Raw genomic sequence first — 27,872 nt, 5'->3', positions numbered from 1 at the left:
CCAGGCCCAGATCAGGCCCCAGGACCGGCAAAACAACAACAACAACAACAACAACAACAACAACAGATCCTGGGGCAGAAGGAAGCCTGGAGGAGCAGTGAGAAGGCCCCCACAGTGGCTGGAGCGGGGGGGGGGGGGGGGGGGAGGGAGGGGCAGAGGCAGGAGGGGACAGAGCTGGACTTGCAGGGCCTTGGTGGGCTGTTGGGAGGATTGGGCTTGACCCTGGGGGAGACCCTGGAGGGCTGTGGGCAGAGAGACCTGAGTTAGCACTCACAGGTGGCCCCTATGGGAGGCACTTGAGGGGGTGAGGATGGAGTTGGGGACCCGGCATTGTGACAGGTGCCCCAGGTGGTGGGAGAGTGCGGCTGGCTGAGGTGTGCAGGGGGAGTCTTGATTGGAAAGTGGGTGCTGGGAAGGGAACCTGGCCAAGACTGATGCTGGGGACGGGTGTCATGCCCCACGGTGTCCAGCAGGTGTCACCCAAAGCAACCTCTGGCCTCTGCCCATTCTTGCCACATTCTTCTGTGGAACACAAGTTCCCATCCTCCTAGTTCTGAAAGAGAAACAGAACCAGGCAGCCAGGTTCGGTGGGCACGCCTGTCCCAGAATGTGGAGGCCAAGGCAAAAGGACCTGGGTTCAAGGCCAGTCCGGGCCTGGAATAACAACAAAAAGAGTTTGGGCTTTCTCAGTGCTTTCTTCATTGGCACTGAAGCTGGGCGCGGGTGGTTCAAGCCTGTCATCCTAGCTACTCAGGAGGCTGAGTCGGGGATCACGGTTTGAAGTCAGCCTGGGTAGAATAATCCCCGCGAGATCTCCAATAAACTACTCAAACAAGCTGGAAGGGGTGCAGTGGCTCAAGGGGTAGAGCGCTAGCCTTGAGCACTGAGGCCCAGGGACAGCGCCCAAGTCCTGAGTTCAAGCCCCAGGACTGCCAATAATAATAAATGAATAGAAAAATATTCCCTGGAAATAACAATAAAATCCACACCTTTCTGCCCAGATTACACCCAAAGCAAGAGGAAACAAAGGGGATGGGGACATGTAACTAACAAGACCCCCACGGGAGCCAGCCCCGCTCACCCCACAGAAATGAGCCCTAGAAAACGGGAATTCAGAGCCTTGCAACTGCTAGCCTGGGTCCCCTCTCCCACTCTGGCCACGCCTCCTCTGCTTGAGCCACGCCCCCAAGTTCGGCAACATCCACCTCGCTGAGCCACGCCCTATGGCTGAGCCACGCCCTCTGGCCGGAGTCACGCCCCCCGCACTGGAGCCACGCCCATGGTGCCCGAGCCACGCCCCCTAGCAGCTGAGTCACACCTCCAGGCCCCTGCTTTTGTATTCGTCACCTTGGAGGTAGGGTCTCCCTTTAGGATGGCAGCGATCGGCTTGAGCCACGTCCCCCAAGCCTTTCTGCTTTCCTTGTTTTTAGGATGGGGTCTCTCACAGTTATGCCTGAAGAAGCCTGAGACCGCGATCCTCTTATTTATGCTTCCCAGTTAGCCAGGATGACAGGTTCAAGAGAAACCCTTTCCCCACCTCTGCTTCCTGAGCGCTGAGGCCTTGTGGCTGCCACTTGGGCCATGTGTCTGTGTGGTTTTCTTTTGTTTTGTTAGATTTCCAGCTGGGGAACATGTGGCTCAAGAGATAGAAGGCAGGTCTAGCAACCACAGGGCACTGAGTTCAAGCCCTTGTACTACCAAAAGAGAGAGAGAGAGAGAGAGAAAATCCCTGCCCATGTCCCTCACCCTGTGTAATCAAATGAACTCCTGATACATTACACAACCCCACGTGGACAGGAAGCAGCCTGGCCTGTTTGGGGAACTAGAGAGAGTTTCTTCTGACAAGAGGAAAACCAGCCGGAGGCCCCTAGGCCGGTGCTGTTTATGCTGAGGCCAGAATTCTGGGCGCCATAGAAAGTGTTAGAGAGTCTCATCTAGGGTCAGCTAGCTACTCAGGAATCCAAGAGCTGAGGATCACCGTTCAAAGCCAGCCCAGGCAGGAAAGTCCCTGAGACTCTTATCTCCAATGAACCACCAGAAAACCAGAAGTGGCACTGTGGCTCAAGTGGTAGAGCGCTTGTCTTGAACTGAAGAGCTGAGAGACAGCGCCCAGAGTTCAGGCCCCATAACCAACAGAAGAAAGAGAAGGTGGGGGGGGAGGAGGGGAGACTATCACTGGAGTGGTCAGCCAGGGGAGGAGTTAGGAGGGGCCCGGGGTCCCCAGCCTGCTCCTCAGCCAGACTGCCTGCCAGATCCTCCAGCTACTTCTGTCCCTGGTTTACCCCCAGCCATCCAGTCTCCTGGGTGGGGGTGATGGGCTGACCCCAGTGACCCCCTTCCTCATGCATCTACAGCAGGAAAACCACGCCTTTATCCACCAGCCACCAGCCTCGGGTGGGGAGGAAGGGAGAAGCGGTTGTTGTCAACGGCTGTGTGGCTGTGGGCACACACCTCCCTCCTCTGAGCCCTCCAGGACTTCCTCGGTGAGGGCCTCGGCCCTCCACACGGTGTGTGAACCTCTGAGCACCGCCGGGGAGCAGGATCTCTAGGGGTCGGGGAGAGAAAGGTGTTTTTGTTTTGTTTTGTTTTGTTTTGCCTGTCCCCGGACTTGAACTCAGGGCTTAGACTCTGCTTTTCTTTGGCTCTACCATTTGAGCTGCAGCTCCGATTGTAATTTATTGGAGATCAGCATCTCACGGACTTTTCCCGCCCTGGGCTGGCTTTGAACCGCGATCCTCAGAGCTCAGCCTCCGAATAGGCAGGCTGACAGGCGAGAACCACTGGCGGCTGGCAGAAAGGCATTTTAATCCAGAACTTTCCACAGCTTCTCAAGGGAGCAGACATGATGATGATTTGCTGGGGCTGGAGACAGGTTTCTTCTCAGGGGGTCTGAAAGGGGGGAGGGGACACGGTGTCTAGGGATCTGTGGGGGATGGGCCTTGCTTAGCAATGACCCTTTGACCCCCAGACTCAACTAGAAATCCTTTTATTCCCTGTGGGACTGTGTGGAATCTCCACATCCCACATGTCGCATTTCTTCACCCCCTTATTTCAAGCCGCACCCCAACATCTCTGCTTATTTTTTCCCCCAAGTTTCTCATCACCCAACAGGCTGTGTGTGTGTGTGTGTGTGTGTGTGTGTGTGTGTGTGTGTGTGTGTCTGTGTGTCTGTGTCCGTGTTTAAAGACTTGAGCATTCCCTCTCTGTCTCCCTAATTACAAAGCCAGACGCTTTTGCCATTGGCTGGACAGACCAGAACCCTGCCTGGTAATCCATAGGCGCCCCATAAATGCACACGGAAGGAAGGCACAGCCCCCTCCCCAACTCTGCACATGGAGCCTCTGGATCCCTATGGGTGAGAGACAAGTTTCCCAAGGCTCTGTTCTGTCCCTGGCAGCGGCCCCCTAGGAAGTGACTCCCTGCCTCAGTTTCCCCATCTGTGGGAGGATTGGGAAGAGGGGTAGAGGATGATTAGAGCAAGCTCAGTTAGAGGGGGGAGGAAGAGGCCTGGCCCCGGCCCCCCTGGTTCCTAATTGGCTGGGAACAGGGAGTGGGGGGCAGCTCAGGAGGAGGCTGCAGCTGCTCTCTGGGGCACCCTGGGCTTTGGGGGTGCCTGCTCCATGCCCTGCCCTCCCCCTGGCCTCCAGCCTTTTGCCGCCAACCTGTTGGTCCGGGTTCTGGGCAGGTTAGAGGTGGGCGGGAGCCCCGAACCTCCCCGCCTCCAGCCTCCACCCGTCCCCACCCTGTTCCCAGCACGCCCCGGTCTCCCTCACACGGGCCTGGTCCAGCCTCCCTCCAGACAGGAGAGGGATTGGGGAGGCTCTGCAGGGTGGTCCTCGAGAACAGAGCAGGCAGAGGGGCTGGGCAGGGTGTGTGTGTGTTGGGGGGCCCAGCCCTGGCCATCAGGGGCGGCCCGGGGGGGCCATGGCTCCTGGCGCCCTGTGAGGCCGGCACCATGGCCCGCGCGCTGGGCTCGCTCACCGGCGCCTGCTGCCCGTGGTGTCTCTCGGAGGACGAGCGCACGGCCGCCAGGATCGACCAGGAGATCAACAAGATCCTTCTGGAACAGAAGAGGCAGGATCGTGGGGAGCTGAAGCTCCTGCTTCTGGGTGAGTGTTGGGGGAGCAGTGGAATCAGGGTGGGGGGTGTGGAGGGCCAGGCAGGCAAGGGGAGGGAGATGGTGGTCCGGACTTAACACCAGACCAGAGACCCATTTTCTGGTTGGCAACACACAGGCGCAGGAAAGGAGGTTCCTAACCCTGTACCACACACAGGCTGGGCCAGGGACCAGGCCGGCCTGGCGGGGCCCGGCCACCCGGCAGGCCCAACACGCCCGACCGGCCTGTGGTATGTGCCCAAGGGGGGTGAGCCGGGGAGCAGGGATGCTGGCCCGGCCCCTGGGGCACAGCAGGCGGTGAAGGCTCAGGCTTGACGACTGACTTATTCATTCATTCATTCATTCCCTTGTTCCGTCCTTTGAGTTTTGGTTCATTGGAGATTAAGAGTCTCAGGAGCTTTCCTGTCCTGGCTTGGCTTTGAACTGCCGTCCTCAGCTCTCAGCCTGCTGAGTGGCCAGCGTGACAGGCGGGAGCCGCTGCGTCAGGCTCAGGGTTTGACGTCTCCGAGGTCGGCGCAACTTCGGGATGTTGCTGCCTCCAGGCCTCAGTTTCCCCACCCTTGGGTTCCCCTCACATCCCCACACATGCGAATACGATCCCTCACCTACACACACACACACACACCACCAATACAGAGGGGCTCCCCGGTTTCCCTGAGCCCTGGCAGGGGTGGGAGGAGACCCGGAGTTCCTGGCAGGGGATGGGCCACCCCTAGAGGAAGTGGAGATGGAAGGGGAACCCACGAAGATGGCACTGCATCCAGGCCGCTCCAACTCTGGCCTTAATCCCCCTCCTTAAACCAGGCCCTGTCCCCCCCCAAAATGGTGTGTGTGTGTGTGTGTGCGTGTGTATATGCGCTTTCTTTCATTTTTTGGCAACTCCTGACCACCAGCTTGCACGTTTTTATTGTCACCCCCATAAGGAAAGGTTTTAGTTGTTGTTTTCCTTCCGGTGGTTCTGAGGTTTGAATTCAGTCCTTTTGGCCCATTAGGCAGGTGCTCTTCCAGGTGAGCCACGCTCCCAGCCCCAAGTCTGGAAACTATATAATGAAGAAAACGTTGTTTTTTTTTTTTTCCCCAGTAGATAGCCAGCCCTCCAAGGGCTGGGAGCAGTGGCTCACACCTCTAATCCCAGCTAGTGTGGAGGCAGAGAGCAGGAGGATGGCGGTTTGAGGGTAGCCAGGGCAGTGCCAGTGCTCAGGCCCTGAGTTCAAGTCTCAGTGCACACACAGACACACAGACACACACAGACATGACGAAATAAGTAGGTCTTCATAGAAAAGGCACTCTGTAGTCAGCACACTACTGCGTACAACATCTGTGTATTCTGATGTGTTGCACTTTGTCTCAGTGGGTCATTTGTGACTTTACCTCTTCTCCCATGCAGGGAGGGGATTGATCCATTTGAACAATGTGTTCCCTTCCCTACCACAGGGCCTTTGTACCTGCCCTGTCAAGACCTCTTGGTCTCCTGGCTCCAGCCATTGCTCCACGGGCCCTTTCACCCCATGGGCAATGCAACCCAAGGGCCCCCTCTTGAGAGAACAATTGTTTGGCTCCTCACCATTCTCTGTCCAAAGTCCCCCTCATGGCCTCTCCCCTGTGCTGGGAACTGGTTTGTATCATTGCTTGTCCATCTTCTCCAGACAGGGTTTGGATCCTTTTCCTCCTACTTCCTTTTTTTTTTTTTTTTTTTTGTGCCCGTCCTGGGGTTTGAACTCAGGGCCCGGGCCCTGCCCCTGAGCTTCTTGCACAAGGCTAGTGCTCTACCTCTTGAGCCACAGCGCCACTTCCAGCTTTTCTTGGTGGTTTGTCGGAGGTTCAGAGTCTCATGGCTTGCCTGCCCGGGCTGGCTCTGAACTGTGATCCTCAGACCTCAGCCTCCTGAGGAGCTAGAACGACACGTGTGGGGGGGGACTGGCACCGGCTCCTGTCTGTCTTTGGGTTCTGAGCACAGGACACAGGTCCAGGGCGAGTCTGGTATACAGCAGGTACTTCATACATGCATACAACTAAAGAAATGATCGAACCGTCAGGCCAGGGGGTGTGTGTGCAGAATGTCCCCGAACCAGAGTCTGTGCCATGTCTAGTCAGCTCTAAATCGGGGAACCCCTTCTCTGCCTGGGCTCCGGAAGGAACTGTCTGTGCCCTCGGGCTCTGGGGGGGGGTGCAGACCCGCCCAGCCCCTTCCTGCCTCTGCCCTGCCCTCCCCCACTCCCCAAAACAGGAATTGAATCCAAAGGTTTTGCTTATTTATTTATTTTTAATTTCCTGAGTGGGGGAGATATTTTGAGGAAGCTGTTGAGGGGATCCTGGGTTGAGGGGGACATGGGGGGGCTCTGTGCCTGGCATCACCATCTCTGGCAGGGGCCACAGAAAGAACCCCAACACAGACAGGGAAACTGAGGCTCGGGGACATGTTATGATTTTGCCAGGCAGTTTAGTCTCTTGCTGCCCCAGGGCCACCCAAGCCTGGATACTGTTGCTCTATCACCCCGTTTTCTGGGGCTCACGCTGGATTCTCGTGATTTAGGAGGGGACCCAGCAGGGATCACCCCACTTTTCCACGCATCTACCTGTTTTCCTCTTCCACTCACCGGAGGAAGAAGCACTTGCTCCTCCCCCCAGGTGGGAAAGCCCCCCTACACCAGTAAGTACCTCGTACCCCTTCCTCTGGTGGCTTCCCAAAACAGACTTAGGTCACCCCACTTCTGCCCAACGGCTGGAAGCCCCCCCTCTACCCCATGACAGGGTTGACTGGAACATTCAGACTCTAGTTATGATGCGTTCATGACTCATGCGGTCTGTGTTGTGGGGGATGGGGAAGAGCACCCCGAGTTTTTGTCTTTACTGAAAGAAAAAAAAAGAGAAAGAAATCAGATCAACTTCACTAAATGAAGTCAGCTGTTCTCTGGGGAACACTTTGGGCTCTTCTCTTTTTTGTGGGGAGATCTAAGAATTTGGAGGCCAGGTGCCGGTGGCTCACACCTTTCATCCTTGCTATGCAAGAGGCTGAGATCTGAGGACTGTGGTTCAAAGCCAGCCCATGCAGGAAAGTCTGTGAGACTCTTATCTTCCATGAACCAGCAAGAAAAGAAAAAAGCCAGACAGGGAAACTGGGCGCCAGTGGCTCACGCCTGTCATCCAGCTACTCAGGAGGCTGAGATCTGAGGATCACGGTTCAAAGCCAGCCCAGGCAGGAAATTCTGTCAGACTCCTATCTCCAATGAATCACAGAAAAAGCTGGAAGTGACGCTGTGGCTCAAGTGTTAGAACAACACTAGCCTTGAGCAAAAGGAGCTCAGGGAGAGTTCCAGGCCCAGAGTTCAAGCTTCAGGACTGGCAAAAAGAAGCCAGACTTGGAGCTGTGGTTCAACAGGTAGAGTGCCAGCCTTGAACAAAAAAAAGGCTAAAGCTAAAGGACAGCACCCAGGCCCAGGTCAAGCCCCAGGACTCAAGATCCACGGCATGGGCGCTGGACTCAGAATTGGTTTGAGTTCCAGCTCAAGGCAATGTCGACACTGCCCCCATGACTCAGTTTCCCCATATCAAGTGGTCAAGAGCCTTTGTCCATGGTGGTGAGGTTCAGCAGGATGCGCTCCTGGGGGCCTCCGGGGGCCCCTTGGCCGTCAGGAGCCCCAGTCCTGGGAGCTGCCCTGGGGTCCCTCTGTGGGAACCTCTTGGACATGGCGCTGATCTCAGTCACCGCCACAGTCATTCGTGGCTTTTGCTGTGTCCTGGAAGATGAGAGTCTCATGGACTTTCCCCGCCCTGGATGGCTTCAAACGCAGATCCTCAGATCTCAAGATTCCAGGTGTGAGCCACATAGGTCATTGATTGTCACACCTAGGTGTGAAAAATGTGTGTTACACTTTTTGGTGCTAAAATGGGCCCTGAGGCCTCACAGAGCCTGAGCAGGCGCTCTGCACCGCCCTGCCCTCCCCCCTACACCTGAATTTTCTTCCTTCCTGGGCCATTCCTTGGCTTGATGTTCCTGCACCCAAGACCAAGGATCAGTTGGAGGCGTGGCTTCACCTTGGGGGCGTGGTGAAAGCTCCGGAGGCGTGGCTCTAGTGCCGGGGCGTGGCCCGTGCAGTGGGGGCGTGGCTCTAGTGCCGGGGCGTGGCCCATGCGGTGGGGGCGTGGCTCTAGTGCCAGGGCATGGGCAAAGCGATAGGGCGTGGCTCTGTTGCTGGGGCGTGGTCAAAGCAATAGGGGAGTGGCTCTGTTGCTGGGGCGTGGCCAATGTGGTGGGGGCGTGGCTCGAGTGGGAGAGAGCCTATCTGGCAAGTGCAAGGCCCTGAGTTCGAATCCTACCACCACCAAAAGAAAAAGAAAATGATGGAAGAACCGTACCAACAGCCATCAGGGCAGGAGATCAGTCCACGCTGCAGACCCGTCCGCAGCTGACCTGCCTGATTCTCACGGATTGTCCCCATCCCCCGCCATCCTCGCCCCAAATGGCCTTGGCAGAAATAGACTTGCTTGGAACTTGGGAGTCCAAGAAATCATGACAGGGAAACTGAGGCCCGCAGAGTGCAGGTAGCCACCCCGGATCTTGTCTGTGTGGTCTGTGGGGGGGTGACTGTCCAGAGCCCCGCCCCTCCCTGTGCCCTCCTCCTCCTCTCCTCCCCTCCCCTCCTTCCTCCTGTTTCCTCTTTCTGGGACACCAGGCCACCCCTTCCCCTTTTTGGCTATGGACTCCAGTTCCTCCAGCATTAGACACCCCCCCCCCAGGACAGCCAGGAGCCCTGTTTGGACCCTTCCTACCCCCCCTGTGGCAGTCCCCCCCAGGACTCCCAGATCCCAGTTTTCAGCTAGGAACAGAAAGGCAGGTCAAGGCCAGGGCTCCACACCAGGGCCCGCGGTCTCCCCTTGCTGGACTTTCCTCCTGAGCTTCGCAGGACTTTGTCCCGCGCCCCCCCCCCAGCATGACCTGGAGGTTCTGTCCCCCAAATACCCCTTCAATATGACCTTCTTCAAGGTCAAAGCTCAAGTTCTTCCTGTAGCCCCCCCCCCCCAGGGTCCTTCACCACCCACGCCGGGTCCTCCTCCCCCCTCCGGCCCTCGCTCCCTCTGATCCAGCCACACGGCCTCCTCCCTGTTCCTCCCACATGCCCGGCTCTCTCCTACCCCAGGGCCTTTGCACGAGCTGTGCCCTCTGTCTGGAGTTCTGTTCTTCCACATGCCACCTTCAAATCTGAATCCTGAAATCCACCTCCACCCCGAGGCCTCCTCTGCCCACTGAGCTGCGGAAGTCACCACATGGCTGAGCTCTGTCCTTACTTTTTATGCCTTCAAGAAAGAATGAAATGATGCATGTAAACAATGAATCCTGACCGCTCAGCGACATTCTCCTTTACCTTCCTCACCTGCCCCCTTCTTAGAACAATCTCAAGCAGGTTTCTTTGTTCTTTCTTTGTGTTGTGATGCCTAACACGCTCTTGTTTTCCTTCCTGTCATTCTGTTTCCGAGGTGCTGAGGATTGAACCTGGGGCCTCTTCCTGACTAATCAGTGCTCTGCCCCTTTTCTACCTTGGTTATCTTTGAGGTAGAGTCTTGTTTTATAGCCTGGGCTGCTTGTGTTTCCCTGTGTCACTGAGGATGACAGGCAGGTACTACCATGCCCAGCCACTGGTTGAGATAGAGTCTCTCTTGGAATTTTCTTTTGTCTGGGCTGGCCCCAAAAGGCAATCTGATCTCAGATTCCTGCATAGCTAGGATTACAGGCATGATCCACTTTCCCTGACTCCTTTCAGTTGGTTTTAGTTGCTGTTGCTGTTATTGTTTTATTTTTGTGCCGGTTCTGGTACTTGAACTCAGGTCCTGGGTGCTGCCCCTGAGCTTTTTCACTCAAGGCTGGTGCTCGACCACTTGAGCCACAGCTCCACTTTAGGCTTCGTGGTGGTTCATTGGAGAGAAATGTCATGTACTTTTGGGGCTGGGCACTGGTGGCCGGTGGCTCACGCCTGTCATCCCAGCTACCCAGGAGGCTGAGATCCGAGGATCGCGGTTCAAAGTCAACACTGGCAGGAAAGTCCATGAGACTCTAATCTCCAATGAACCACCACCCAGTGCTAGTCTTGAGTTTCCAGACCCTGAATTCAAGCCTCAGGATGGGCACCATTAAAAAAAAAAAAGGAGTCACATACTTTCCTAGCTGGGCTGGCGTTGAACAACAGGCCTCAGATCCTAGCTTCCTGAGGAGCCAGGATTACAGGCGTGAGCCACAGCACCTGCTTCCTTTCCCCGAGTCTCAGAACTCTGCGGTGTGCACCAAAGCAAAAACTTTCGCTGCCTAAATTGGGCTGAGGGCTCTTGTGTGTCCCTGTCTTCACTACCTCCACCCAGTGGGCCCAGGATGGGGAAACTGAGGCTCCGAGAGGCAAAGACAAAGTCTCTGGCCCAGGATCACACAGCAGCCGGTGGTATCTCAGCCCTCGCTGGCCGAGCTGATGCCCAGAGCCATGCATGGCTGACATGTTGGTTCCCCCCCCTGCCCCCCGTTGTCTCCAGGGCCCGGGGAGAGTGGGAAGAGCACATTCATCAAGCAGATGCGAATCATCCACGGGGCGGGCTACTCGGAGGAGGACCGCAAGGCCTTCCGGTCGCTTGTCTACCAGAACATCTTCATGTCCATGCAGGCCATGATTGACGCCATGGACCGGCTGCAGATCAGCTTCAGCAAGCCCGAGAGCAAGGTGAACCTGGGGAGCGAGGGAGGTGGGGGGCGGGCCTCCCCCCAGGACCAGACCCTGAGGATCTCCTGTGATCTGGTGGAAGTCTGAGGATGTCTGAGATCGGAATGTGGCCCGGCAGGGAGCTGGGTTCCCGTGTCCCCCCATCCCCCCACCCCAGGGCAGATGTGGGAATTTTGCAAGAACTTGAAAAAGATCCCCAGCTCCTTCAGGAAACTCCTGGGGAGTTGGGGATCAGGAAGACTGAGAACCCAGACCAGCTCAGGCAAGACAAAAATACGTTGGTGAGACTTCATCTCAACCAGTACACGGGGTATGGTGGCACACGCCTGCCGTCCCAGCTATGTAGGACGCATCCACAGGGAGTCACAGTCAAGCCACTGCAGGCAACGAAAGCAAGACCCTCACTCAAATAAATAACCAGAGCAGCGGGGTGAGGCTGTGAGTTCGAGTCCCCATCCACAAAAAAGGCAGTTTCTGAAGCACAGGCTGCTGGCAGGTGATACTTTTCTTTAAGTCTCATAATCGCCCTCCAACGAGAGAAACAGAGACTGACATGAGCACTGTCTCGCTGGGGAGACACAAGCCACGGTCAAAGGGCAAAAATAAATCCTCACTTTCCAAACCACCACCCTACCCGACCGCTAAAAGAAGTAACTTCTGCCGGATGCCCCCCCCCTCCAGCTGCTCCTGGGGCCCGCTCAGCCCTGACGCCCCACCGCCTCACCAGACCCAGCCTGAGCTCATGGCAGTGAAAGAGGCCAGCGTCTTGGGGGCATAGCTGGGGGTCCCCCTCTTCCACGCATCCACTTGCCTCTGTCTGGGGCTTGAACTCTGGGCCTGGGCGCTGTCCCTGAGCTCTTCAGCTCAAGGCGGGTGCTCTACTGCTTGAGCCACAGCACCACTTCAGTTTTGGAGTGGTTCTTTGAAGAATCCCAGGAACTTTCCTGCCCGGGCTGGCTTTGAACCTTGATCCTCAGATCTCAGTCTCCTGAGTAGCCTCCTGTGCTTCCCACCTTCCACCCCACCCCCACCCCCACCTCAAAGCAGTCAGGGAAGAGGCAGAGTCTGCTGGGGTGGGGTGCTTAGCACCCATTGGGGTGATCCTTAACCTGTCATTGTTCCACCCCAGCTGGCCAAAGGATTGCCCTGGTATGACACAGACGTCTCCTGGCCCTGGACTGCGGCCAAGAGAAGCCCAGAGGAACATTGCTGTTGGGGTGCTGAAGGGTGAATAGGAGTTCACTAGTTCCAGCTGTCAAGGCACAGCCTTTCCCTCTGTGCATCAGTGATTGCTCGGATATTGGACCAGGAAGGGATGTGCCGGTGGTCCGTGCGCCCCGAGAGAGAAAGCCAGGCAGAGGGAGAGGGTCTTAGGGACAGGCAGGCAGGGCTGCGGGGGGGTCTCGGCGCTCCCGCAGGCTGCCTAACCCTCATCCGCCCGCTTCCCTCCGCAGCACCACGCCAGCCTGGTCATGAGCCAGGACCCTTACAAGGTGACCACGTTCGAGAAGCGCTTTGCCCTGGCCATGCAGAGCCTGTGGCAGGACGCGGGCATCCGGGCCTGCTATGAGCGCCGGCGGGAATTCCACCTGCTGGACTCCGCGGTGTAGTGAGTCTGCGCGCTGAGGGTCGGGGGGTGTGGGCGGGGCCATGTGGAGGATATGTGGGAGGGGACACGGCAAAGCCAATCTGTTGTAAGGGCGTGGCCCGTGTCTGGGGCGTGCCCATGGTATCAGATTACTGTGTGAGCAGGGCCAATAGGAGCCGGGTACAGCCGTGGAGGCGGATATGTGGGTGGGGCCTTGCTTCGGCTAGGCTGCTGTGTGGACGTGACCAGGGTCGGGTGGGCGTGGTCACGGTCTGGGGGCGGGGCGACAGCGATATGAGATTGCTGTGTGAGGGGAGCACATGTGGGTGGGGCCATGGCTCTGCTAGGTTATGTAGGGCGTGGCCAGCGTTAAATGGGCGTGGTCACCGCCTTGGGGCGGGGTCAGACTGCTGTCTGGGTGTGGCCAGTACCAAATTGGGACTAGATCTGGGGGTGGGGCCGTAGTAAGACCAGTGTCTGTGGGCGGAGTCAGTGCCCGGTGGGCGGGCCTCACTGTGCGGGTGGGGCTACGATAGGGGCCTGCCCCTGTCGGGGCGTGGTCGGCATGTGGTTGGAGGCCAGGTTGGTCGGCCCTCCACTTGGGGTGGGGCGCAGTGCCAAGTAGGCGTGGCCTGAGGATACAGAGGGGTGGGGTCGGACAGGAGCAGCGTGGAGGAGGGGCCGCGGTGGGTGTGGCCAGTGGGCGTGGCCGGAGGGCGTGGCCGGGGCGACCCAGCTGGTGGTTCCACGGCTGCCCGGCTCTGCTCGGGCAGCTCCTCCCGGACCCGACCGCGGCCTGCTTCTTCCGCAGTTACCTGTCGCACCTGGAGCGGATCACCGAGGAGGGCTACGTGCCCACCGCGCAGGACGTGCTGAGGAGCCGCATGCCCACCACCGGCATCAAGGAGTACTGCTTCTCCGTGCAGAAAACCAACCTGCGGTGAGTGCCCGACTGGGCCTGGCCTGGGGCAGGCCTACGTCAGAGGGACAAAGGGGCAGGGCTGTAAGGGATGCAGAGGAGTTCTCTGGAGGATGAATAGGAGTTCATTAGTCCCAACTTTCAAGGAGCTGCTGCAGAGGAGAAACAGAACGTCTTTGGGATGCGGGAGCTCAGAGCTCAAGTCGTCATCATCTGGGTGGGTCTGGAGTGAAGGTGGAATGTCAGAATATTCTAGAAGGGGCAAAAAAGGGCTGGTACTGGATGGATTGGAGTCCGTAGGATGGCATTTGAGGGGATGATGCAAAGATTATTTGTGACACAGAGAAGATAAGGTGAGCTAAGTGTGCAAATTAGTGCAAGCCGGAAGTAGAGCTGTGGCTCTAGTGATAGAGCACTAACCGTGAGTTTAAAAAAAAGTTCAGGGACTGCATCCAGGCACTGAGCTCAAATTCCAGGACCCAGTAAAAATAAGTAAATAAAATCGCATGGCTGAGCATGGTGGCTCCTACCTGTAATGCCAGTTACTGGGAAGGCTAAGGCTGGGAAGACCAAGGTTATCAGCCTAGGGAAAAAGTTCACGAGATTCCTGTCTCAACCAGTTAAAAGCTGGGAATAACAGCACACTCCTCTATCCCATCCGTATAGGAAGTATAAACTGGAATAAATAGGAGGGCTAAGGTCTGTGTCAACCTGGGACAAAAAGGAAAACTATTGCTGGGTGTCAGTGACTCACGCCTGTCATCCTAGCTACTCAGGAGGCTGAGATCTGAGGATCACGGTGCAAAGCCAGCCCGGGCAGGAAAGTCTGAGAGACTCTTGTCTCCAATAAACAATTCAGAAAACCAGAAGAAGTGCTGTGGCTCAAGTGGTAAAGCACTCACCTTGAGCTGAAGAGCTGAGGGACAGCACTCAGGCCCAGAGTTCAAGCCCCATGATGACCAAAGGAAAAAAAAAAACGGACAAAAGCCAACCACTGGTGGCTCACACCTATAATCCTAGCCACTCAGGAAGATCATGGTTCAAAACCAGCCTAGGCAAGAAAGATTTCTCTTATCTCCAATTAACCACAAAAAAGCCAGAAGTGGTGCTGTGGTTCAAGTAGTAGAGCACTAGCCTTGAGCAAAACCTCAGAGACAGTGTCCAGGCCCTGAGTTCAAGACCTAGGACCGGCAAACACACACACACACACACACACACACACACACACACACACACACACACACACACACGACTAAAGCAAGACAAAGGTTGGGACGTGGCCCAGTGGTAAAGCACCTTCCTAGTAAGTGTAGGGTTCTTGCCAAAGAAGAAGGAAAGCGGCGGGGGATTCAGAGAGGATTCTGGGAAGGGCTGTACAGAGTGGTCAGCAACCTGAGCAAGGTGGTGGGGAACCAAGGAGGGTCACAGGGCACCGTGGGAAGGTCGTTTTGTGTTCAACCCCCCAGTGGCCCCTTCCATGGATCCTTCAGATCTTGGCAAAGCCCAGACCAGGAGGGTCTGCCATGTATTATCCCCCCAGCTCTGAAGGCTGGAGTGACATTGTAACATTTTGTTTGGGATGGTAGGAAAGGATGGATGGGTGGATGCGTGCCCAGTGGGTGGGTGGAAAGATGGATGGATGGATGGTAGGTGGATGATGGATAAATGGATGATGGGTAGATTGTTGAATGATGGATGGATGGGTGGATGGATGGGTAGGGAGGTGGAGGTAGGGATAGGTTGATGAGTGGGTAGATGGGTGGATGGATGATGGATGGGTGGATAGATAGTTGGATGATGGGTAGATGGATGGATGATGGGTGGAGGGTTGGGTTGATCAGTGGTGGATGGGTGGATAGGTGGGTTGATGGGTGGATGGATGAAGGATGATGGGTAGATGGAGGAGTGGGTAGGTGGATGGATGGATGGATGGGTGGTTTGGTAGTGGGTGGATGGGTGGCTGTGTGGATGGAGGGGTGGGTTGATGAGTGGGTGGGTGGGTAGGTGGAGGGGTGGGTAGGTGGGTGGGTGGGTGAAGGATGGGTGTCACGGATGATGGGAGAGCTGTGCGCTGTTTTCTTGGGGAGACTTGAGAATGTTCTCAGGGAGAGAAGGTAACAAATCCAGGCTTAGGGGAAACTGAGGCTTCTGGGTAGAGGTGGTTTCCTGAGCTCTTTTTTTTTTTGTTTTTTGTTTTGGCCGGTTCTGGGCTTTGAACTCTGTCCCTGCGCTCTTCAGCTCAAGGCCAGCGCTCTACCGTTTGAGCCACAGCGCCACTTCTGGGGTTTTTTTTTGGTGGTTTATTGGAGATAAGAATCTCACGGACTTTCCTGCCAGGGCTGGCTTTGAACCGTGATCCTCAGATCTCAGCCTCCTGAGTAGCTAGGATTACAGGCGTGAGCCACCAACCACCGGCTGAGCTCTTCATCAGTTGTGTCTGTCTGTTCTGAGAACCCCACCACAGGCCCCTGCCCACCTCCCACCCTGCCCTGCATTTGGTGTGCGGTGCACAGACGTGAAACTCACAGATCCAAACATACAAGCACTGGCTTCAGTCCAGCCGCTGGTTCTGGGCCTCAGTTTCCCCTCTTGTGCTGCAGGGCAAGTCCCTTCACAGGGGAGGCTGTGACCCGGGCCCATGGGGTGGCTGCTCCCTGTCACATCCTGGGTAAAGGTCGGGTCCCCGGGAAAAGGCCGAGCTCTCTATCGGTGACCTACTTTCTGAGAAGCCAGCACAGGAAGGGGCCTCTCGCAGGCCTTGGTTGTGGTGAGGGTGGAGGCCTGGGCCTCAGCTGGGCCACAGAGGACGTGACTCGCGTAGGTTCTAGGAACAACCCTGTGTACCACCTGCATGGATACTAGACTTTCCCACAGCAGCCCGGGCCCATAGTTTTGTCCATTGTGGGGCTTGAAACTCAGGGCCTGGATGCTGTCTCTCAGCTTTCTTTTTTATTTTTGCTCAAGGTTAGACGCTCTACCACTTGAGCCACAGCTCCACTTTACATCTTCTGGTGTTAATCGGAGATGATAATCTCAGGGCCTTTCCTGCCCAGGCTGGCCTGGAACCTCGATCCTCGGATCTCAGCCTCCTGAGTAGTAGGATGTCAGGCGCGAGCCACCCACGCCCGGCTCTTAACTGCCCTTTTCGAATCTGCAAAAGCCACTTGAGAGACTCAGTTACCCAATCAGCGGGGAGACACGGCCCTGTGGGCAGCCCACCTTGATGCAATGCTTCTGACCGATCTTGCCACTTCCTGGTGGTACCTGAACTCTAAAAAGAAGGGGGGCGGTGCCCTGGTTTTCCTATAGGATCGTGGACGTCGGGGGCCAGAAATCAGAGCGCAAAAAGTGGATCCATTGCTTTGAGAACGTGATTGCGCTCATCTACCTTGCCTCGCTCAGTGAATACGACCAGAGCTTGGAGGAGAACAACCAGGAGGTAAGAGGCACCTCCCTGCTCCTCCCCATTGGGGGTGGGGAGATCTGGGAACCTCATCCCAGCAGAAAGCCAAAGGGGACCCAGAGCGGGCAGCTTTGCTGTTTGGTGGCTCTGTGTGAACCCAGTGTGATTTATTGTCCTTCCTTCCTTCCTTCTTTCTCTTTTTTTTGTTGGTTGTGGGGCCTGAACTCTGGGCCTGGGCGCTGTCCCTCAGCTCTTCAGCTCAAGGCTAGCGCTCTACCACTTGAGCCACAGCGCCACTTCTGGCTTTTTCTGTGTATGTGGTACTGAGGAAGCGAATCCAGGGCCTCATGAATGCAAGGCAAGCGCTCTACCACTGAGACATATTCTTTTCATTTTGATATTTTTTTTCAGTCGGTCCGGGGCTTGAACTCAGGACCTGGCCACTGTCACTGAGCTCTTTTGCTCAAGGCTAGCGCTCTGCCACTTTGAGCCACAGCTCCACTTCCAGTTTTCTGGTGGTTTATTGGAGATACGAGTCTCTTGGACTTTCCTGCCTAGGCTGGTTTTGAATCGCAATCCTCAGATTGGGAGGATCAGAGTAGCTAGGATGACAGGCGTGGCACACTGGTGTCTGGCTTGCTAAATATGATCAGATGCTCGTAAGCATTGCACCTTTTTGTTCCTCCCCTGAGTCTCCTCCTTTGGTCTCGCTGTGTGTGAATGAATGTGTGTGTATAATTCATTCTGTCCCCGTGTGTTTTAGATCTAGCTTTGGCACATCTGGGAAAACACTCACGGTTTGTCATTCTTAGCTTGGCTTTCCTCACTTAGTATGAGTTGTTCTAGGTCCATCCATTTCCCTGCAAATGACATTTTATTCTTTCTAATATTTGTGTAAAATTCCATTGTGTAGGTTCCACATTTTCTGGATGCACTGTTATTATAGGGTGATCTTTATTTCTGGTGCTGGTACTTGAACTCAGGGCCAGGGTATTGTCTCTTTGTGTGTGTGTGTGTGTGTGTGTGTGTGTGTGTGTTATGTTTTAATCACTCAAGGCAAGCTCTCTACCACTTGAGTCACAGTGCTACTTCCGGTTTTCTGGTGGTTTTTTGGAGATAAGAGTCTCACGGACTTTCCTGCCTGGGCTGGCTTTTAACCGCGATCCTCAGATCTCAGCCTGAGTAGCTAGGATGAGAGGCGTGAGCCCTCAGCACCCAGCCTCCACTTTGGCTTTTTGCTGGTTAACTGGAGATAAGAGTCTCATGGACTTTCCTGCCTAGACTGACTTTGAACCACGGACCTCAGATCTCAGCCTCCCGACTAGCTGGGATGACAGGCTTGAGCCAATAGTGACTGGTTGTGGCACTGATCTGAAGCCTCTACCCTTTCCAGTAGGGAAACCACACAGGTTTGCATGGCCAGGACCCCGGCCTCCCCCGCCAAGCACGTGTGGAGTGGACAGAGGCCCGAGCATGGCCACACACAGGCCCCAGCAAGCCAAGGCTGGGCAGCGCTTCTCTGTGCGCGTGAACCTGTCTCTCTATGGCTGCCCCAGCACGGAGGTCAGGCCCCTTATCCTCATCGGGGTTCAGGTTTCTCACGTCACTCTGGGGATCTATCTGAGAATTGATGTTCAGATTGAATCAGACACATCACGGTGATGGGTTTGCCATTCCTCCCAGCCCCACAGCACCCACTCCGGTCTTGGGCACTGAGATAAACCAGTAGAGATTAGGTTCCTTCAAAACAGACAGCTGGTGGCTCTCACCTGTCATCCTAGCTGGGCAGGAAAGTCCGAGAGACTCTTATTGCCCATGCACTACTCAGAAAAAGCCGGAAGTGGTGCTGTGGTTCACCTGGAAGAGGGTTAGCCTTGAGCACAGAGGCTCGGGGAGAGCGCGCAGGCCCTGAGTTCACTCCTCAGGACCGGTTCAAATCCACAAAAAACAAACAAACAAAAAAATTCCCCCCAAACAAAAATCAGATCTTGAACTTGGGCTCCTCAGGAAGGAGACTTGTGAATTTAAAGCTAGCCTGACCTACACAGTGAGACTTTTTTTTTTTTGGTCAGTCCTAGGCTTGAACCCATGGCCTGGGCACTGCCCCTCAGCTTTTGTGCCCAAGACTGGCACTCTTACATTTGAGCCATAGCTCCATGACAAGCTTTTTTGGTGCTTCATATGAAATAAGACTCTCATGGTCTTTCCTGCTGTTTCCTGCTTTGAACCTCAATCCTTAGATTTCAGCTTTCTGAGTAGCTAGGATTATAGGTGTGAGCCACTAGCATCTGGTGAGACTTTCATCTTAAAAATAAAAAAGGGCTCATGGTGTGGCTCAGTTGGTAGAACACTAGCCAGTGAGCAAAAATGGCAGGTACCAAGGTTGAATCCCTGTCTTTTTTTTTGGGGGGGGGTCTGGTCATGGGGCCTGAACTCTGGGCCTGGGCGCTGACCCTCAGCTCTTCAGCTCAAGGCTAGCGCTCTACCACTTGAGCCACAGCGCCACTTCCGGCTTTTTTCTTTTTGCTTATGTGGTGCTAAGGAATCAAACCCAGGGCCTCATGCATGCAAGGCAAGTGCTCTACCACTGAGCCACCTTCCCAGCCCCTGAATCCCTGTCTTATACCTAACCCCCCCCCTGCCCCATTCTCGCTCTGTCTCTCTCTATACAACTGCCTGGCACCAGTGGGTAACAGTGGTCATCCTAGCTACTCAGGAGGCTGAGATAAGAGGATCTTAGTTTGAAGCCAGCCAGGGCAGGAAAGTCCGGGAGACGCTTTTTTTTTTTTGTCGGTCGTGGGGCCTGAACTCTGGGCCTGGGCGCTGACCCTCAGCTCTTCAGCTCAAGGCTAGCGCTCTACCACTTGAGCCACAGCGCCACTTCCGGCTTTTTCTGCTTATGTGGTGCTGAGGAATCAAACCCAGGGCCTCATGCATGCAAGGCAAGCGCTCTACCACTGAGCCACCTGCCCCGCCCCTCTGGGAGACTCTTATCTCCAATGAACCACCAGTAGGGCAGAAGTGGCACTGTGACTCGAGTGTGAGAGTACCAGTCTTGAGCAAGAGTTCAGGGACAACGTCCAGACCCTGAGTTCAAGCTTCAGGACTGGCGCATGCACGCAGGTGTGTATAACCTCCTCCCTCCCGCCCCTGCCATGCCCCCCCATCCCACACACAGTTTCCAAATTAGATCATGCCCTAAAATCCCAAATGGACCTAAGTTTTGGGGAAAATACAAAAAGCATGTTGGGCATACACAGCTTAGGCCCCACCTAGCGAGGCAAAAGGGGTGCACAACCCTGTCTCCATGTGGGCAGGGGTGGCCTGCTGGGCTGGGCTGGGCAGCGGGGTGATGGCTGCATCTTCTGCCCACACAGAACCGCATGAAGGAGAGCCTGGCACTGTTCCGCACCATCCTTGAGCTCCCTTGGTTCCGGAGCACCTCCATCATTCTCTTCCTCAACAAAACTGACATCCTGGAGGAGAAAATCCCCACCTCCCACCTGGCCACCTACTTCCCCAGCTTCCAGGGTGAGTGATTCTAGAATATTCTAGAACCTTCCCCGTCCTAAAATCAGCTCCCCAGAGATCAGCTTAACCCAGGCTTTGCCTAGATGTCACTAGAAGCCCCAACTAGAATGAGTCTGGAGGTTCCAGGGTTTGCCCACTCTGATGCCCAGCCTCACCGAACCTCAGTTTCCCCCTGTATATAACAGAGATGAAACAAGAGGAGACCACCAGGTGTCGGTGGCTCACACCTGTCATCCCAGCTTCTCAAGAGGCTGAGATAGGAGGAGCATGGTTTGAAGCCAGTCCAGGCAAGAAAGTCTGTAAAACTCTCGTCTCTAATAAACTGCTCGGAAAAGACCGGAAGAGGCGCTGTGGCTCAAGTGGTAGAGTGCTCGCCTTGAACACAAGCTTAGGGACAGTGCCCAAGTCCCAGGACCAACACACACACACACACACACACACACACACACACACACACACAAATGTACCCCTGGCACAAGTAGGTTTAGGGCCCACTAGGGACTGTGGGACACAGGTCAGTGTTGAGCACTCTAGGGGGGAGGGAGCTCAGTATAGAAGGTGCATGCTTCGGGCTGGGAAGGTGGCTCAGTGGTAGAGCGTTTGCCTTGCATGCATGAGGCCCTGGGTTCGATTCCTCAGCACCACATAAGCAAAAAGAAAAAAGCTGGAAGTGGTGCTCTAGAGATAGAGCACTAGTCTTGAGCTGAAGAGCTGAGGGACAGCGCCCAGGCCCAGAGTTCAAGCCCCACGACCAGACCAAAAAAAAAAAAATAAATAAAGTGCACACTTCTAGCACTTTCTCCATTTCTCCACTCTCCAGAACAAAATGAGGTTGTCACTGTATCCTGTTTGCCTATTGTTAAAGAGCAAATTAAACTTAGGATGCTCACACTTAGTGGCTTAAGACTAGCCAGGTTTGATTTTGGTTCATGATTTTGTGCATCAGGAATTTGGGAAAAGGCAGGGTCGGGCAATCTGTCCCACCCATGTGGCATAAGCTGAGGTGGTTGGGGCTGGAGAGAGCCTTCCAAGATGGTGCCTTCCTTCATAGATCCAGTGCCCTGAGTGCCTCCTGTGCTCTCCCCTCTCTCCCCTTAAATCCTCATCACCTTGGGCTTCCTCACAATATGGCTGACCCAGCAGAAGACTGCCTATCAAGACCTTGCCAGTCAGAAATGTCAAAATGTTCCTTACATTCCATTCTAGTGGCCCAACAAGTTGCTGAAGCCAATAGTCAATAGACAATCACTGCCACTTTTTGTTGCTGTTGATCATGGGGCTTGAACTCAGAGCCTGGGTGCTGTCCCTGTGCTTTTTCACTCAAGGCTCGTGCTCTACCAGTTTGAGCCACAGCACCACATCTGGTGTTTTGGTGGTTCATTGGAGATAACAGTGTCACAGACTTTCCTGCCCTAGCTGGCTCAAACCACAATCTTCAGATCTCAGCCTCCTGAGTAGCTAGGATGACAGGTGTGAGCCACTGGCACCCAGCTTCACTGCCTCTTAAAGAAGGAATAGAATCAGCACATGGGAAGAAGGGAGCCATCTTGCAGACAAGTTCTCTTCCTTCTCAGAGATACTGAAACAAAGGGCAGTTGACTGGGCCCTGGAGGGCTGAAGACAACAAAAATGGATTCCCTTATAGTTCAGAGGTTGTGAGTTTTGAAATCAAGGTATTGACAGGGTCATTTTCTCTTGGAGGCTCTGAGGGTCAAAACACTCTGTCTCTTTAGAAGAACTGTGATGGTGGCTCCCAGCCCTTGGTATTCCTTGGCTTGTAGACATGTTTCATCCTGCCCATTGTAGCTGGGATGACAAACATGAACTATCACGCCCAGCTTCTTTGAGATGGGGTGTCTCAAACTTCCTTGCCTGGGCTGGACTGAAACAGCACTTCCTGGTAGCTAGAATTACAGGCATGAGCATGAGCACTTGCTGTGTCCTCTCAGTTTGTATGGATAGTGTTTTATGGTTCCCATTAAGCCCGTGTGACTTCATTTTAACTCACCTAACTGCATCTGCAAATACTCTACTCTCAAATGAGCTCAGAGTCTGAGGTTCTCAGGGGATTAGGATTTTGGAGGAATTTAAATTTATTTATTTGTTGTTTACTTTTGTGGGTGGTTGGGCTTGAACTCAGGGCCGGAGTGCTGTCCCTGAGTTCTTTTGCTCAAGGTGAGCACTCCACCATTTTGAGACACAGCACCACTCTCAGTTTCCTGTTGCTTCACTGGAAATAAGAGGCTCAGGGAACTTCCTGCCTGGGCTGACTCTGAACCGCGATCCTCAGATCTCAGCCTCCCGAGTAGCTAGGAATACAGGTGTGAGCCACTGGAACCTGGCTAGGAATTTTTATTTTTTAAGCCACGGCACAGTGGAAACCCAATAGGTAAAAGCCAGATCCTGGTGTCTCACATTCGTAATCTTAACTAATTGGAAGGCTGAGATCTGAGGATCACAGTTCAAAGCTATCCCAGGCAGATCAATCTGAGACTCTCATCTCTAGTTACACAGCAAATAGTCAGAAGTGGGGCTCAAGTGATAACAGTGCTGGTCATGGGTAAAAATGCTGAGCAAAAGCGCAAAGCCCTAGCCGGGCGCTGGTGGCTCACGCCTGTAATCCTAGCTACTCAGGAGGCTGAGATCTGAGGATCGCGGTTCAAAGCCAGCCCGGGCAAGAAAGACCATGAGACTCCTATCTCCAATAAACCACCAGAAAACCGGAAGTGGCGCTGTAGCTCAAGTGGTAGAGCGCTCACCTTGAGCTGAAGAGCTGAGGGACAGCGCCCAGGCCCAGAGTTCAAGCCCCACGACCGACAAAAAAAAAAAAAAAAAAAGCGCAAAGCCCTGAGTTTAAGCCCAGATACTGGGAAAAATTAAATAAAATTAAAAACCCTCCTAGGTGGAGCCTAAAGCTTGTTGGTCGTCAGGTCAGAGGTCAGACAACCTGAGCTTTGCTGAGGCCTGTGGGACCCCTAGGTCCGTCCCATCCCGGAGGGCTTTGAAGCTGATCTACCTATGTGCATAAGGCGGGGAAACGGGGAGGCCGAGGTCACCTTGCTCTTGGCTGGGACCCTCCCCTCGCGGGTCCTGGCCCCGCAGGCACAGGAACCAGACTCTGGCTTCAGAGAATTCTAGAAACAGAGTAAGACGGACAACTCTAGAAGCCTTTTCCTTCTCCCTTCCCCCTCCAGCAGACTGGGGGCCCCTGATGCTCCCCATGCCCTGCTCTCCCTCCTCCCGTCCCGCGGCCTCCAGTCCCCAGGCGCCAAGCACCAGAGCTCAGTCTCATTGGTCCATTCCAGGTCACGTGGCCTCGGGAGGGGCACGCCTCAGGGCTCCCATTGGCTGAGCCGAGTCAGGGGACCGGAAGTGACGGCCAAGGCGGTTCCCTGCTTAGCAAAGAGGGCGGAGCGGGCCCTTCCCTGCCCGGCTGGGAGGGGAGCGCGACCCCGGGCCCCCATCTCCCCTTCTTGCTCTTTCTTTTCTCCCCCAGGCCCCAAGCAGGACGCGGAGGCGGCCAAGCGGTTCATCCTGGACCTGTACACGCGGATGTACACGGGCTGCGCCGACGGCCCCGAGGGCGCCGGGAAGGGGTCGCGCGCCCGCCGCCTCTTCAGCCACTACACCTGCGCCACGGACACGCAGAACATCCGCACGGTCTTCAAGGACGTGCGGGACTCGGTGCTGGCGCGCTACCTGGACGAGATCAACCTGCTGTGACCCGGGCCGGACCCGGAGGCCGAGGCCCCGCAGGCGTGGGGCGCGTGGGGCAGGCAGCGGGCCCGGGGCGGGGCGCCAGGCGTGGGGCGCGTGGGGCAGCGGGCCCGGGGCGGGGCGCCAGGCGTGGGGTGCGTGGGGCAGGCAGCAGGCCCGGGCAGGGCGCGTGGGGCAGCGGCCCCGGGCGGGGCGCGTGGGGCAGGCAGCGGGCCACGCACCGGCAGGACCGACCCCGTGGTCCCTGCTCCGCTCTGCCTTTCGCCACCCCAGACGTCCGAGGGCTCCGCCGTGTCCTCTGTGGAGGGAAAGGCGCCAGATGGCATCAAATGGCCAATGGCGGAGGTGGAGGAAGTCGTGGGAGAACAGTTCAAGAACCGCGTGGTCTCCCTGGAGCCCCACCTCCAATGACGTCACCGGGAGGAAGTCCTGGAGGCGCTGTGGTGACGTCATCAGGACACTTCCAGAGGATGGACTCCATATATCGCCTCCCCTCCCCCCCTGGTGGACGATGTCGGGAACTGCTGCCGGAAGGGCTTTTTCTTGCCCCTGGGGAGCCTCCAAGCCCTCAGCCTCCTACTCTGGCTTGCAGAGGAGGGGAACTGAGGCTCACAGGCTGGGATCAGGGCACACTCTACCCCATCCACCTTCTGTATTTATTCCCTCTCTTCTCCAGACCCCAGTTGGGGGTACACATTAAAGACAGTCCTCTGGAGAGGAGTGGTTTCTCGGGGGTGTCTTACCACTAGCATCTGTTCCTCATCCCCACCCTGATCTCTCCTGAGGGGCAGCATGGTGGAAAGGTGACATTATAGGAAAGAAAAAAAAAAGTTCTACTTGTTGTCTGCCCACTTGCGAGACTCTGCTCATTTTGTGCCAGAATGTGGAGTAACCCCTTTCCCTAACTAGAGGGTCTCAGGAGCAGACTCCTCGGCTCCTGTGTACAGTCACAATACCTGGTTCCTCTTCCTCTCCTTCCTCTTTCTTCTCTTTTTATTTTCATTCCAGCTCCTTCCTTCCTTCCTTCCTTCCTTCCTTCCTTCCTTCCTTCCCCCCCCCCCCCCCCCCCCGCCAGTCCTAGGGCTTGAACTTAGGGCCTAGCACTGTCCCTGAGCTTTTTCACTCAAGGCTAGCCCTCTACCACTTTGAGCCACAGCACCACTTGTAGTTTTTCTGGTGGTTCATTGGAGATAAGAGTCTCACAGACTTTTCTGCCAGGACTGGCTTTGAACCATGATCCTCAGATCTCAGCCTCCTGAGTAGCTAGTATTACAGTGTGAACTGTATATTTACTTTTGGAGACTGGAAATCTGGATCACCCACAGGGCAACCTTGTTCAGATTTTCCTCTTTTGGAGAGTGAGGAGTATTGGGGTTTTTCTCTAGAGCCTCAGTCCTGTTAAGCACATGCTCCCCCACTGAGCCACACCCCAGAACTTTTCCCTCCCCTACAAAATACTCACACTGATCAGTAAGTCTACCCTACTGATCCATCAAAATTTGATTCTATGTACAAACACTTTGTTTCTAAATATGCTCACTCTGGTAGATCTCAGGATTAAGGGTTCATTGGATCGTTTTGAAGCTCAGGTTCAATTCACACCTGGCACTTTCTAGAAAATTCCCTAACTAGGACTTGTCTGGTGTCTGCAATGATTTGACTAAAAGGAGGGATGGGTTTGACCAAGGAAGACCAGAGAAGTCTTAACCCCCAAGTCCTGAAATCAACATGACTAAGGAAACATCGTCTTCACCATTTTTTTTTTGTTGGTGCTGGGGTTTGAACTCAGGACTGAGCAGATGTTGAGTGTGTGGTCTACTGTGTGAGCCAGGCCCCTACAGCCTGAGACATACCTGCCCCACTTGATCCTTGCCCCTAGGACATGGAACTCTCAGGGCTTGGGCCCTGTCCGAGTTTTTTTGCTCAAGGGTGTACTTCACCACAGCTCCCCTTCTGGACTTTTGGTGGCCAATTGGTAATAGGAGTCTCAGGGACTTTCCTCCCTGGTCTGGCTTTGATTCATGATCCTCATATCTCAGCCTCCTGCATAGTGCATGAGCCACCAGAAACTGGCTGTCATGTACCTTTTTAACTTATCAACATGTATAAAAGTACAGTGTTGTTTTTTGTTTGTCTCCTGGTCCTGGAGCTTGAACTCAGGGCCTAGGCACTGTCCCTGGACTTCTTTTGCTTAAGGCTAGTGCTTTACTACTTAAGCCACAGTGCCACTCTGGCTTTTCTGGGGGGAAGGGGTAGTTTACGGAGATAAGAGTCTTCATGGCTGGGCACCAGTGGCTCACACCTATAATTCTAACTACTCAGGAGGCTGAGATCTGAAGATCATGGCTCAAAGCCAGAGCCCAAGCGTCCACGAGACGCCTATCTCCAATTAACCACCAAAAAAAAGCTGGATGTAGAGCCAGAGGCTCAAGTTCTAGGGTACTATCTTTGAGCACAAATGCTCAGAGACAGTGCCTAGACCCTGAATTCAACCCTAGAGCTGGCACCACAAAAAATAAAACGGAAAAGGCTGACTGGGAAGGTGGCTTAGTAGTAGGGTGCTTGCCTAGCTTGCATGAAGCCCTGGGTTCGATTCCTCAGTACCACATACACAGAAAAAGCTGGAAGTGGTGCTGTGGCTCAAGTGGTAGAGCACTAGCCTTGAGCAAAAGAAGCTCAGGGACAGCGCCCAGGGCTGGCAAAAACAAAACAAAGTCCCTGGAGGGAAAAGCCTTCACTACACTTGATAAGGCAACTTTAGGAATCAACTTGCACCCCAGGTGGTATTGGTTAGGTCTAGGTCTGCTTATATAGTCAGAAAGGGAGGGAAGGGGGCATGACTAACCTGTCTGCACCAGTCATAGTTCTTCATGCAAATGAGGGTGGGCTGCCACTAATCACAGCACAGTCTTTATACAAATGAAAGACTCTGGGCTGGGAAGGTGGCTCAGTGGTAGAGTGCTTGCCTAGCATGCATGAAGCCAGAAGTGGTGCTGTGGCTCAAGTGGTAGAGCATTAGCCTTGAGGAAAAGAAGCTCAGGGACAGTGCCCAGGCCCTGAATTCAAGCCCCAGGACTGGAAGAAAAATTTAAAAAAGGACTTTGCACCAACCACCTGTCTCCCAGTGGGTTCTCTCTCTCTGTCTTCTCTCTCTCTCTCTGTCTCTCTCCCTGGTTCTGTGTCTCTCTGTCTCTCTCTGACCTGGATGGAAGAGGTTTCAGGGACTTCTAGGTTCCACTGGGATGATGAAAAGCCCAAAGCGAGCTGTTTGGATTCTAAATAGCACCCCTAAAAGGGACCTGGGGGTGTTGAAGGGCAGTGGTGGTTCCAGGGGAAGGGTGGGAAGAGTCCAAGGTAAGCCTGGGATGCTGCAGGGTACCAGAAAGTTCAGGATCAGGAAGTGTGTGGGGAAGGATGGAGGCACCGCCCGCCCGCCCCCAACGGCAGCAGCAGGTGCTGCCCTCTGGTGTCCACAGCCGGAGTCGCAGTTTGATGTTTCAAGTGGTGTGTGCGGCCTGACGGCTACCTGCCTTTGCTGGCAGTCTTTATGGCTCCAGGCAGACAAGCAAGGGAAGGGCTAATAACTGTCAGTGAAGGGAGCTAAGCTGGGCCTGGTAGCCATGTCAGTAATCCTGGCACTTGGGAGGTGGAGGTAAGTTGTGGGGGGGCGGTGAGTTCCAGGCTAGCTTGGGATACCTAACAATTTCACAGACAGCTTATGCCTTAGGGGGAAATTCTATCTCAAATAAACATGTTAGCCAGGAAATCCATTTGCATCGATCGATCGATTGACAAATGGTGTGTCCTCGCACCCAAAGTCCCTCCCCCAGGGCAGCAGGGAATTCACATAAGGTCACTGTCAGCTACACACCAGGCTGCGTCAGATGCTCCCTTCC

At 54.9% G+C, this 27,872-nt stretch overlaps 1 protein-coding gene across 3 annotated transcripts; it reads left to right on the top strand.

Moving 5' to 3' along the window:
- The first annotated feature begins 37 nt into the window (after window positions 1-37).
- Window positions 38-24,091, top strand: LOC138807566 (guanine nucleotide-binding protein subunit alpha-15). 3 transcript variants are annotated; one of them, XM_069993334.1, is made up of 9 exons: window positions 38-97; window positions 2,355-2,507; window positions 3,228-4,109; window positions 10,634-10,818; window positions 12,273-12,427; window positions 13,218-13,346; window positions 16,635-16,764; window positions 20,106-20,259; window positions 23,756-24,091. In XM_069993334.1, the coding sequence occupies exons 3-9, from the start codon at window positions 3,956-3,958 to the stop codon at window positions 23,980-23,982; spliced, it is 1,134 nt and encodes a 377-aa protein (XP_069849435.1). In that variant the 5' UTR covers window positions 38-97; window positions 2,355-2,507; window positions 3,228-3,955; the 3' UTR covers window positions 23,983-24,091. The 3 variants fall into 3 exon arrangements, with proteins under 3 accessions (XP_069849435.1, XP_069849436.1, XP_069849437.1); XM_069993335.1 differs by having other exon boundaries at window positions 3,224-4,109; XM_069993336.1 differs by lacking the exon at window positions 38-97 and having other exon boundaries at window positions 2,494-2,566.
- Window positions 24,092-27,872: the final 3,781 nt, after the last annotated feature.

Source organism: Dipodomys merriami, unplaced genomic scaffold (assembly GCF_024711535.1).
Source record: "Dipodomys merriami isolate MVZ:Mamm:240054 unplaced genomic scaffold, mDipMer1.0.p SCAF_421, whole genome shotgun sequence".
NCBI classification, from domain to species: domain Eukaryota; kingdom Metazoa; phylum Chordata; class Mammalia; order Rodentia; family Heteromyidae; genus Dipodomys; species Dipodomys merriami.
This window is presented reverse-complemented; position numbering and strand designations above follow the sequence as displayed.